This window comes from Anser anser, assembly GCF_964211835.1.
Source record: "Anser anser genome assembly, chromosome: 3".
NCBI lineage: Eukaryota > Metazoa > Chordata > Aves > Anseriformes > Anatidae > Anser > Anser anser.
In genome coordinates this window covers 75,300,791-75,314,357 of record NC_139722.1, presented here as the reverse complement: position 1 = coordinate 75,314,357, position 13,567 = coordinate 75,300,791, and the positions used below count along the sequence as shown (strand labels likewise).

Here is a 13,567-nt window from a genome sequence, read left to right as displayed (position 1 = left end):
ATCTTTCATGACTTCTTCCTGCATATTGTATTGCCATCAGAGTTAGCCACCAATGCAAACAGATCAGAGTTTGATCAAACCATTCCAGTGTTCAGAGATAGTCACCATTGTAGCTGGTGGTGCATCAGTTGAAGCCTTTTTCTGTCCTACACCACAAGATATGTAAGTCCCATGACCATCAATCTCAGTGTTATGTTGAATTGCAGACTGTACAGAAAGCTTCACACAGAAAACTAATGTCCTATTTGCTATCAGAAAGTTTCTAAATCAACTCCTTGAAATTATTATGTAGGATTTGCTGATAAGGTAGTTTCTTCATGTGTTGCCTTTTTCCGTTCTGTTGTATAATTTTGCTTTCCTGGTGGAGTAATTTCTATTTCTCTTTTACCTTTGAGGACTCCATGAGTAAATCAGACCACCGTCTCTACAGCTTCTTCTACCCTCTCTACTTCTTGGTCTTTATTAATTCCCCATGATCAGGAATTAAAAGTGTAAAGCCCTTCTGCAGGGCTATGTTTCCAAGGTTTATATAAACCGCAAAATGTGTACAAAACACTGAGTTAATGGGCTGGAATTGTGGAAAGGAGACCTTAAACCCTAGTTGCTTTTAGCCCTGAAAGTAATAATTTGTATACAGTATTGCATAGTGTCATATTCTGCAATTAAGATTAGAAACTGTAGAGTAGAATAGTTCAGTTGTAAAGGGACCTACAAAGATCATATAGTTCAACTGCCTGACCGTTTCAGTGCTAACCAAAAATTAAAGCATTTAATTAAGGGCATAAATATATATGTATATTAGGGCATAATATATAAATTTTTATATTCCTCTTGTAGACAGACAGGCATGGTTCATCAGCCATCTTGCTAGGAAGCCTGTTCCAGTGTTTGACCATCCTCAATGAACTGCTTAATTATTAATCTTTAAGATATATGTTTCTCCCACAGCCATTATGGTTCTCCAGCACTGTGTCTATGGTGCATTCGCTATCTGTTTCAAACACAAGTAGCCCAGCAGAAAAATGTAACGTGCTATAATTTCTCCATGCCAAGAAAACGTAAGAGGGAGGTTCTTGTGGAAAAACTCTTAAATAGAGAGTGACATTTTTACGATGAGGGATGTTGCATTTAACTTGATAATAAACTTCCTTGATGTTGGTTTTCAAGGTTGTATAGACTCTGAACAGCCATTATGAAAACTGGAAATAATGTAAACTCAACATAGTAGTAACTTACTGGGAACACACAGAAACAAACATCATAACCAGGAAAAATAAAATGGACTACACCAAGAAAAACATTGGTGTTTTAAAATATTGAAATATTGAGACATAACTTTCTCTGCCACCCTTAGCATGTAGCGTGTCTCCAGCTTGTTGGAAATGGGGTGCTGGCAGGGAAGGGAAAATTTTAAGGAAGCTGCAGTTGCTTTTCTCTCTTGTAGTTACATCCAGCTGTGAGATACTGCACCTCACTTCTTAGCACGGGCTGTTCAGAGTGATCTAACCATTAAATTGCTCTGCATGCCTTTCACTGCATTGATTGGATCAGAGGGTGTTCAGTGTGACTGGATGCAGTCCTCCCTGCTTGTCAAGGAAGAGGTAAGTACCGCTGTTAAGGCAATCCCTGCCAGTCACCAAAATAAACAGTAGGCACCCAAACAAATATACATCTGTGCAGAAAAGAGTTTGGAATAGGAGTCCATGGTCTTACCTCTGCTCCCAGCAACATTAGATGGTGAAATTTACAAGACTGGAGATGATCTGAAAGCTTACCTAAAGGGCTTGAACCTTGACAGTGCTCCTCTTCACCATGGGGGGTAATGAAGTCAGGGCTTTGGCTGTGATATGCAGACTCCTGTGTTCTGTAGAAGCTGACATACAGAATAAAAAGTTACAGGATGGACCCCCAACAGTCTCTCTAAACAGGCACCAGTTTTATGAAACATAGAACTTCATTATATTTGAGACTGCTCCCCTATGAAGCTTTGATAAATTCAATAGCCTTATGGGAGGAGAATGAAGGTTCCAGGGAGAGAGCGAGGTCTTGCCTGATATTACTAGAAAATCACCTAAGATGTCAGACTGTTTTACAATTTATACTTTGAATGTAGAGCTATGGTAAAAGAAAAAGATATATCGAAACCCTACATGCTGTATGAATACCAGCAAGCTTTTATTTCTGGCATTCCTAACACACAATCTAAACAAAGCAATTTGCCTGCAGTACCTCAGAACAAGCCTGAGCTTACCTTGTTTTTTTCTGTTTAAGATGCTTTATTTATAGATACTTTCCTGCTGTCTACAGCAGGAAAAAATACTTCCTAGTGGATGAAACTGGGTTTCAAGACTGAGTGCAGTGCTTTGGATTACCTACAGGTTATATTTCTGAGACAGAAGTGTGTGAAGTGTGATCGTGAAACTGGGATGGAGACAAACGTCTAAGTAACACATTTTTCTAAATGATTTTAAATTTTGACTTAAGGGCTTTTTTTTTTTTTTAAGTAATTAGGTTAATAAACTGTCTTAAATCTAATCCTGGAGCCTGCTGATGTTGATACCAGCCTTCCTGGTGGTACTGATGTGATGGTGTTCGTAGATCCTGTAAACACTTTGACTTAAGGGTTCTGTTGCCTTTTGTATACAGGCTGTCCTGCACAGCAGACAGGTTTGAATTACCCAGTCCAGGTCCCATGGACCTGAGTACAGGGTCGCTCCTGCTGCAGTAGGCTGCTACAAAGGTCCCTGCGAAAGCTTGCAGAACAAATGCTCCAAGCTCCTCACACAGACCCCTACACTCTGGTTGATTCTGCCTTTTTATATAATAACTATATAAATTAAAGTAAATGGAACTCATTACTGTGACAAAGTATGCAACAACTGTAAGATATTTGCATTTCAGGGCATTTGAGGGGAAAGATAATAGCCATAAAACTTGTAGCAATAGATCTGATTTCTTGGCAGCTTTTTCTGTTGTTCATTGCAAACAGAAGTCCCACCGTAGTACCAACAGTAATGGAAGGAATGCTGCAGCTTTTCCATTTATGCAAACATGGCTTGAGGAGCAGGAGCAATAGCTCAGGGGTAAGAGAGATTTTTGCAGCTTGGCGCCTACATGTTTCACTAGTAACAAAGCAATATTGACTTAGTCAGATTTGTGGTCACCATACATAGGAATGCTGGCTGGGAGTGATCACTGCCTTGTGCAGATGGGAGGTTTCACGTTTATTATAAACTATAGCTGGATCCAACTCATTTGTGTCTCCCGAGCATAAACCAGAGAGCCTTTGGAAGGAGGAACTCAGGCTGTTGTGTGCAGGCCTGCAGAATGGCTACCAACTGAAGAACAGCTTTCTGAGTCAGGCAGATGTGATGACTGGTGCTGTGCTTGATAATCACCAAAGTGCTTGTCACCTAGTTTGCCAGGAATCGGACACATAGTCTGATATTGCCTGAGGTTCTGGAGAAGTGGATTTCACTAAGTATGCTTGTGGGATTAATGTACAGGCATTGGTGGTATTTATTTAATTTCTACCTTTCTACTTGCACTGGGAACAGAGTATATGATTTTCAAGCTAAGGGATATGTAACCGAATGGCCATCATAAGATGATGAGGCATTGCATATGGTCTTATAGGCCATCAGACGTGCCTGCTGTTTTCTGTCAGGGAAAGGCTAGCTTCTCCCTTATTTCCCTGGTCATCAGCTTGCCTGCATTTTGATTTGATGACTTGGTGCAGGTTCGGATTCTGGTCTGACACTTAGGGAGGCTCCGCTTTGGCTGTGGTTTTGCTAGGTATCATGCTGTTTAAGACTACCACTATGTTTGTTTTTTTTTTCTCACCCTCTCCCATGGGCCATTTCCTGGTGTACAGACTCACCTGCAGCCCACATCCCATGTGATGGGTCCTTCTGGTACACCATCTACCTCATGTCACTTCAAGTTCCTGGAGAAGCCTGTGACTTGACTTCATCCTGCATCCAGGTCTCTCACTAGATACTGGCCTGTCTGTGGAAGGATATGGGAATGCATCTATTAACAGGTTATAAACCTCAGCTCAGTCCAGGGCTAAAAGACTTCAGTCCCTGAATGCTGTCAGCAGAGTAAAGTAGGAAGTCCTCTTTCCTTGAAAGTTAAAATACTTTTTGATATATAATGAAAAGTTTTGGTGCTCAGTGAACTAAAGGCACCCCCTCAGACAAGAACAGATATTTTTTTGGAGGTCAGACAGTATGGCAGGGAAAACAAAAGAGTTGCCACATGATTAGATGTAAGGTCTTGGTTGTTCAGCTTCCTTTGCTTGTTAGATTCCAGTCTCACCATTGTGCTAGAAATTGGTGCCAGCAAGCAGCAGGGGGGTGCCTAGGAGACATGAGTGGGTGCTGGGTGCCTCAGACTTACTGCAGCCCCATTGCTCAGCAGCATTGAGTCAGGCCTACTTTGTCACAGCCTTTTTGATTTCTTTAAATGAGGAAGTGAATGGAGACAAATGAGGGAAAGGGGAGGAGAAGGGGCAGAGCACAAGCGAAGAGGAAGGGAGTCAGCCTGCCTGAATGGGAAGCGCTGCTGTTCGTTCATGTGCAAGGGAGAGGCTGAAACTTCATGGTGGGGAGGGCAGGGGTGCAGGGTTACAATTACAGGAGCTTTTTTTTTTTTTAAAAAAAAAGGGTATCACACGAAGGGTGTCGTCATCCAACTGGAAAATAGCAAATGTACTACCTGTATTTAAGGACAGCAGACTTGTTCCTCTCTCATTCCTCTCTTTTCTTTGGTAACCTGTTCTTTTAGACCAGGGAAGCATGATTGTCTGCAGGGGATTGAAATAATGTCAGCTGGGCTGCTCCTGGACAAAACTGAAGAAAGCAGTAATTAGCACAGGAGGCAGTGGTAATTAGTATGAGAAGTGCCTGGAGGGCCAGAGTGGGCCTGCATCTGTGCAGCGTGGGAGGACCTGCTGGGGAGGGGAGGGGACAGTGTGTAACAAAAGGATAGTGCCTGCATGGGGACAGAGGGCACCCACAGTAGATCTGGGAGGGGATAGGGGGCCCTCAGGAGGTGACTTTGCTGGGGCCATGGTGGGGAAGCCCCATGCAGGGCTGGTCCCAGGTTAATCATAGAATCAAAGCATCATCTAGGTTGGAAGAGACCTCCAAGATCACCTAGTCCAACCTCTGACCTAACACTAACAAGTCCTCCACTAAGCCATATCCCTAAGCTCTACATCTAAACGTCTTTAAATGACCTCTAGGGATGGTGACTCGACCACTTCCCTGGGCAGCCCATTCCAATGTCTAACAACCCTTTCAGTAAAGAAGTTCTTCCTAATATCCAACCTAAACCTCCCCTGGCACAGCTTAAGCCCATTCCCCCTCGTCCTGTCACTAGGCATGTGGGAGAACAGACCAACCCCCACCTCGCTACAGCCTCCTTTAAGGTACCTGTAGAGTGTGATAAGGTTGCCCCTGTGCCTCCTCTTTTCCAGACTGAACAATTCCAGCTCCCTCCTCATGGCCTGGACTGAAATGCTACTGAGGCAGGATGAGGCACAGGTCTGTGTTGCTGGGCGGGGGCCTGGGGTCAGCAGGGTGTCCGGCTGGTGTCTGTGGTGATGGCTGGGCCCTGGTGGACTGGAGGTAGCTGGTGGTTGTTGAAGTGCCAGCTGGGACACTTGGTGTAAGGTGGGGAAGCCATTTCACCCAGTCTGATGGCCAACTCAGGGGATTCCTATGCAGTGGGAAAAGCCAAGCATCACTGGTGTGGTGCATGCCACCATGGGGCTGCTGCCCTCGGTGACCTTGTCAGAAACATCACACCAGGCTCCAGTGCATGTATGTGTTTCACTACAGGCAGCCTGAATTTCCCCAGGTCTGGGAAGCCATGCTGAACTGTACTGAAGTGTTTTACTGTGCTTCAAAACTCTTTTCCACCCTCATGTTCTGCAGGCAAAAAATATCCCTCTGCCTCCCTCAGGAGGTATTGAGAGAGGAGTTGAAAATGTAGTTAACATCTCTTCCACTCCGCAAGTGTCAATTACCTTTCTTTTCCCCACTCAGATGGTCTATATATATATAGCTATAAATATAGCCAGCTAAATTCAGGCTGTTTTCAACCTGTGTTTAGCACTGAAGTGGACTGGTTCTATTTTAGGGCTGAAGAAGTGTTTGCGTGCCTGCAATCTCCAAGTTTTTCTAACTTTATCAGTTGGTCTAATAAAAGAGATTGCCTCGTCCTACAGATCTTGCCTTGGTTACATCCTTCAGGCACTGTGTCTACAATAACACTTCTTTCCTATTGCTTCTCTGCCACCTGCAGTGCACAACTTGAATGCACAAGGCAGAGGATGAGGGAAGGCATATTGGGGTATTTCCTGTTTTTTTTTTTTTCCCATTGTTTCATTTTGCAAGCTTGAAAATATTCCTGAAAACAGAAAAAGTTGGGTTGGAAGGGATATCTGGCAGTCACCCAGTCCAATCCTTTTGCCAAACTGGGCTAACAAATTCTGATGACATCCTCAGGATCTTACTCTGTGAAGCTGTGAGTACTTCCAGGGACGGAGATTTCACAGTCTCTCTTAGCACGTGCTCCAGTGCTGAACCATTCTTGATGTGAAGATATTTTTTTTCTTATGTCCAACCTATTTCTCCCTTGCTGTATCATGTAGCTGTGGCCCCTTGACCTTTCACTGTTCACCTCTGAGAAGAGGTTCTTGCTTCTCTACCACTTGAGGTAGTGGGAGACTACGTTATTTTTTTTTTCCTGCCTCCTCTTAGAAGTCTGATCTCTGGTCTATACAAAATGAGTCCTTCTGGGGTGCTCCAATCTCTTGGAAATCTCAGTGCTCCTCTGCTAGTCTCTCTAGTTTATCAATGTCTTTCTTGCACTATAGTACCTAAGATTGGACACAGTTTACCGGTGTGGAGTAGAGGAGAGCAAGCACTTTCGTATGTCTGCTGGCTATGTATTTGCTTAGGCAACACGGTGTGTGGCTAGCTTTCTTTGTTTCAAGGCACACTGCTGGCTCGTGCACCTTGACCCCCAGGTACTCTTCTGCAAAGCTGCTATCTATCCAGTTCACCCCAAGCCTGTACTGCTCTGTGAGGTTAGGTCATCCTCGACTGTAGGCATTACATTTTTATTGGTTGACTTTCAAGAAGTTTCTGTTGGCTCGTTCCTTCAGCCTGTCAAGGTCTCTAACTTTTTTTTTCAACCCCCAATTTTTGTTAAGCATGTGGTTCCCCAGCCTCTTGTGCTTGTGTTTATGCTATATAAATGTGTTCAAAGACCTTGTTCCCCCACAAGGCAGCGTTTCTTTTACTATAAACTGAACAGGCATGGTGGGATGGGTTTTTAGAAGCAGCCTACACTTAACTGCAGTAGAGATGCTTTTGGATAGAGAAGGTCCTGTGCTGCCCAGCCTGTTGCTCAGTGCCTTTGGACACTTGTACACTAGTCATACTACCCTCCCACTTACCACCAGAAATGATGGTAATAGGATGCAGACCTGTCCCCTAGCAGGAAATACAGGCCCTGAGGTGCTCATCTTTGCTATCTGCTCATTGATGTAGTCACTAGGGAGACAAATTTGAGAATTCCTGCTTCTGGTCAGGTCAAGAAAACCCTCTTATTACAAACATCTGGCTTTTTTTGCTTCATGCCTTACCTTGTACTCTGCCTCATCTCCCATCCATTTAGAGCTTAAAGCCTCAGCTTATAAGAGGGCTGAACTCAAGGCTGCTCCTCTACCGAGGTTTTGAGACTACTGTGGTCTGCTCAGAGAGGAAATTAAGGGACAGCATCTGAGTAAGAACTTATCCCACTCCAACTCTAGATGTCTCCTCAGGGCAATCACAGGCTCTATTTTGAATGGGCTAAAAAAAAAAAAAAAGTCTCCTTATCTGCTCTACACCTAGCCAGCATACTGTTACGTTTCTAGAATAAATAAAGGTAACTTTCACAAGAGGTTTGTGTGTGTGCTTAAAGAAAGAAAAGGGGAGCAAATATAACCAGTTAGGCAGATCCTTCTCAGTAGCAGCTGCCACTGCCTCTCTTCCACTCAGCATGCTGCAATATGCTCTTTTTTCTCTCACATGTTTTTATGAAAAAATCACGACCTTATTATCATGTTCATTTCCATCTCTCCAGCACAAATCAATCACAGTAACAATTAAATGGTTCTTGAATTAGAAGTAAGATTTTTTTATTTTTTTTTTTAGAAAGGAAGAAATTAAGAAATAACTGGAGTGGCAAGAAGGGAAAATTAACTGCTTTATTTCCCCCACTCCTCACTCCCTGCATCCCTGTCGTTGAAGGAATGATATGGTCTGCCTTAGTAAATGTCAGTTTATAACGTTTATTCTGTACTACTTAAAACCTATGCGTATCTATACTCTTTCTCCTACTTCTCCCCAGTGTACCCTCTTCCAGTGAGCCTATCCCATATAAATTTACTGCTCCTTGTTATGTAAGTCAAGGCTCTGACTGCATCACTCTTAAATATGGGCTTCTAATACTGTTTAACAGCGTGGGAATCCTGGTGGTTAACATGCTATCTCAGCTGATGGGTCAGGATTTGACTTTCTGATTGTGTGTATGAGTTCCTAGGTCTGTTTTCCTGGGTAGCAAGAGCAGCCATGCTATAAGGATGGGTTTTGCTCTTTCTGACTTTATACAGTCTCTTCTTCAGGCTAAATTAAATTCCTCCACCCACATACTTTTTCTTCTCAGTCATGGTTTCAGCTCACTCTTGTCTGGAGTCCTCCAGTTCTAAATCTTTCCCAAAGAGCAGTGGCTGAAACTGGTCACAACACTTGGCTGAAGCCTCCTCTGTGCTGCTCGCATTGACAGGAGTATTTCACCTTCAATAGTGGTCTGTACATCCCAGAATGGCATTTGTCTTGCTCACCACACTGACACTGTTGACTGGTGTTGACCTTATCATTCACCATATTCCCAAGATATTTTCTAAATAATTTTCTACTGAACCAGCTGTTGCTGGCTGCTGGGCAGCTGATTGTTTCTGCACATATTGAAGTTCATGCAGCTGTTCTCAGAATGTCTCCAATTTATCAAGAGCATTTTCAGTTCCAACCCTATCTCTAAGACTATTTGCATCCCTCTCCATTTCATGTCATCTGTAAATTTAACAAGCATATTGTGTATTCCATCATCCACAGTATAAATAAAAATGCTGGGAAAATTAGGTCCAGATTCAGGGCGAATCTTCACAGAATACTGCTTGGTACCTCTTCCATTTGAATAAGGAAACTTTTTAATTCCTCTTTGAATATAATTTTACACATTTTGGTGGTTTTTGCTAGTTTATTTTATTTATTTATTTATTACACCCAGGCTAGCCTACCTACTTCTAGATGATTTTTTTTTCTCACTTAGGAGAACGCTGCACAAGGCAATACTAAAAGCCTAAGTAAAGTCAAAATACACAGCTGCTGCTGTTTCTCCCCTGCACTAACACCCTTAAACCACCATGCTGTTGTTATTCAGCTCGTCATTCGTTGTTCAGGTTCTCAGAGCAAGTTTATTTTTCCAGGATACTTTTTCTCTTTGGAAGTTGAAGGTAAAGTTGCTGAGCTTTAACTCCTCTCTGCTATCTCTTCCCCACTTCTTTTAAAGATAGACCCTGTGCTGAAGCTTTTCCTGTCATTGGTGGGTCATCTGTCTCCAGCTGTCTTCTCAAAAGTATCTGCTAATGCATCTGAGACGGTTTCAGGCAGTTTTTCTCATATTCTAGACAGCTGTTCATCAGGTTCAGCCAAATCAGCAACACATTACTCTAAGTACTGTCTAATCTGTTCATTCAGGCTATAACTTTTTTTTTTAACATTTATTTACCCTTCTCTCACTGATGTTTCCTGTAGTAGCCACCTGCTCCCCTTTTCAGTGACGAGTGAAGGATAAAAGTTTACTTTGGCATTTTTGGCCCCCCTCTTTCCCTTCCCTGCTGCACAGAGTGGCCATGTTTCTTTGCTTTACCCATTAATGTTAATGTATTTTAATCATGGTGTCTTGTACTGGTAGAAATGCAAAGGTGGTGCTTCTGTATGTTTCTCTGCAGGCCCTGTGTCCCTCCATGAGGAGATGTGTCCTTCCATTTCAGGATGGTTGGCTGGAGGTGTCACTGTATTGGCAATGTTCGCTCACCGGCTTGAAGGTCCTTTTTCTACAAGCACTGATGCTAAGCCCTCCATGTTCACCACTGGATAGGGACAGCTTGCCAGGAAAAAAAACGTGTTGTGCCACCAATCCAGCAGCCATAGGCAGACTGGCTTGGCTGGGGAGGCAGGAGGGGCTAAGAGGAACCTCTATTAGCCATACTAGGTTGTCACCATCTTGAGAAGGTGAGGCAGGCTGTACTAAGGAGACAAAAAGAAGAGCTACTTGGAAACATTAGTCCATTGTAACTGGCCTTGCTGTTGCTAGCACTGACAGCAAGTGTCTGGTCACCCTGGCACATGCTGACAGTTAATACAAATGCACTGTTTTGTTTCTCATTGGCTTTCTCATGGGTGGCCAGTGGATCTCTGGAGCAGGATGTTGAGGTCCCCTGCCCTTCTATCATGGCCTTCTACAGGTACCAGTTGCTTTCATATATCGTGCAGGTATCTGTCAGGCTGTGTGGCCATTTTAAGATCGTGTACAGGTATGGAGAGCTGTCCTAAGCACCCATAGGCCCCTTGGTTGCCTCCTGACACTCAGTCTCTATGCCGCATTGAAAGGAGTTGCACTGTTTTCCTCCAAATTGCTTCCCCCTTTGAGATAGCTCACAAACTTCTTGTCTTCCTAACTCTGCTTCTGTGGGCATCACTGCCTCATCCCCTAGGGATATGAGGTCCTGCAGGAGCAGGGTATATGTGTACATAAGGCTAAATACTACTAAATACATCAGAGCACAACAGTGACTCATTTATTAGATCATTTTGTGCCAGAGTACAATAATATTGAGTTTCATAAAAGTTTGCAGTTTTTAACAGTGATCTCATGTGAACATGCCATCATTATTGAGATAACTAGAAGAATTGTGAGCCTACCTCACAAAAATGACTTCATAGATTTAAAACAAAAACAAAACTATATATCCAGCTTGGTTTCTTTCATTAGCTAAAAGGAAGGGTGAGAGGAGCCATAATATTTCTCTCTGTAGAAGGCAGTAAGGAATAAATAACAGGGAGAACTATTAAAAGTAGAGAAACTGGGACAAGATTAGCATGTAACAAAATATAATCTGACGATCAACAAAGTTTTAAAATTAGAAGACTGAATTTCTAAAGCAACATGCTAATGAGAATGTTGAAAGTTTGTGAAAGGGATTATTTGATATACAGTAGAATCTGACCAACCATGGGTCTAATGTTAGGGAATAGGCAGAAGAGGTTTCTTGAGTAGCAAAAGCATGGAGAGCCCTTGGCAAAAAGAAAATAATAAATAAAATAAAAATAAATCAAATTAAAAAAAAATCAGAGACAGTTACCAAGCAGTGTGAGCAGAGTCTGAGCTTAGCAGGAACCTACCAGTGTGTCCAGGTCTGTTTGGTTATTTGTATATTGCTATGGATAAGAAGGAAGGTAGCATAGTTTTGTAGGCCATGTCTGTTTAAAATGCTCTGTTATAGAACTAGGAGAGTTTTGATCTGTGAAAGTTTTTGGTCATCTAAAGCTTTCCCTTTTTCAAGTGTATTTCATCTTTCCTCTTTCTTCTAAGTGCGTGGTACAAGAGTCCATTTCATCATGGAGAGAAACTGGGAAGTGAGGAGCCTGGCTCATCTCTTAAATAGTGTGGAACTGGCCTACAGAACAGATGTTAAACTGTACACCTCAGGACACTTAAATCGTAACAAGCTTTATAAGACTTCAGAGAAAATAAAACAGGGATGATGGTACTCTGCCAGGAAGCAAACTAGTTTCATGACAGAAAGAAATCAATTCCTAGCTGAAAATGAGAGAACAAGGAAGATGAATAATTGTTCTGGTAACTTTTCTTCCAGCATTCCTCTGCTTCCGGCACAGGCTGAATCTTCCTTCCCCAACAACAGACATCCACAGTCACCTGTGACCAGTGTTGGTGCCTCAGTAGATGCAAGTTCTACTGTACCGGAAATAATAAAGTTGAAAGCACTGAAAAAGAAAGTGGAGGAGGGAACTGACAGATTCCATATGCGTCTGAAAAGAAAGGAGTTAAATATGTCAGAGATTATGGTGCTGAAAAACAAACCAGTTAAGAACAGCCGACAGTGTGCTGCTGAGCTTGCCAAAGAATACGAGTTCATACCTTTATATTTGGCTGGTGTAACTAAAACTGATCAGTTTAACAAGTTCCTACATTTCCAGAAGGAGTTCATAGCAAAGCATGAATTGTTACAGAATGATTTCACAGGAAAAAAAGTATCAGAACAGCACGAAAGGAAGCTGGCTAAGGTAAGAGAGTTCCAAAACTGATGGAAAAGTAAATTTTGGGTTACCTTTCTAGGTAGATTGGTTATGTGTGTGCCAGGAAAATTGAATGAATGTGTCTAGACAAAATCACCCTCTTGCTTCTTTTCAGAGAGCTAATTGCATGTATTTGCTTAGTTGCCCTCTTGTAAGGTGCATCTACTCTGTGTTCCAAAACCTTGAACCAGAACTGTACTCCACTGTTTTCTCTTCCCCCTCTTGTCTTGTGGAAATGCTAAGCATACAGTAAAGCAGGATGCTGCAAGCTAGTGATCTGCATGGGAAAATCATTTGGCAGCAGCTCTACCTCTTGTCTAGGAGCATGTTGAAGATAAACTGTAAAAGCTACCTTCTCTGTGCATGCTGTAGACTGTCTTTATGCACAGATATTTGCTGCATTCTGGCTGGCCTCCTGTGATGGGTGGAATGGGGGATTGAATATGGTGAGTAAAGCAAATACACCTTGTAGAAGTTACCAAGTTACTGCCCTGGGGTAACCATTAGCAATCTCTTAGAAACAGCTGCGGGAGTGAGAATAAGGTACTGGAGTCATAGAAATTAGCGGTGGAACTTAATGAAAGCAGCCTAGGGTACGTAAACTAACAAAACAGGTAATGTGAGTGAGAGCTCCATTCTCCAGTGAATTCTGTGAAGTCTATCTGTCATGCAGTTAAGCAACTGGCCAAAAGGGTCGCTTCCTGCCCCGATAAATAATCTCAGGCAAACATTCTCTTATGCCTCTGGTTTAAGAAGCCAGAGAAAAGGGAAGAAGGGATGCGGGAAAAACATTTAAGGCAAAGTGATGTATTATAGTAGCGTAATAGCTCGATCTTGTATTTTTTAAAACATTTTTTCCCAGAAAACATTTTCCCAGAAACACTTTGAATCAGTAAAATTTTGTGAGATAGGGTAAGCCTTGCGCAGTGATGGCAATCTTTGTCCTTTGATTAAATGGTCAAAATTTCTTTTTGAAATAAGGATAAGGGTTTGAAATAAGGATATTCACAAAGTGAAAAACTGCCACAGTCGATTATCTACCTAGGAGGCTTGTTGTGAAAAAGTTAGTCTTAAGAACAGAGCACTTTGAAGTGATGTCATCAGCACTCTGGAGAAAGAGTTTTTTT

At 42.5% G+C, this 13,567-nt stretch overlaps 1 protein-coding gene across 1 annotated transcript in view; it reads left to right on the top strand.

Moving 5' to 3' along the window:
* Positions 1-13,567, top strand: part of LOC310897397 (uncharacterized protein C6orf118) — a 35,448-nt gene that overhangs the window by 2,289 nt on the left and 19,592 nt on the right. The window contains 3 exon segments of the mRNA XM_083831015.1: positions 949-1,058; positions 11,716-11,885; positions 11,889-12,428. Of these exon segments, the coding sequence (XP_083687141.1) occupies positions 949-1,058; positions 11,716-11,885; positions 11,889-12,428 (820 nt within the window).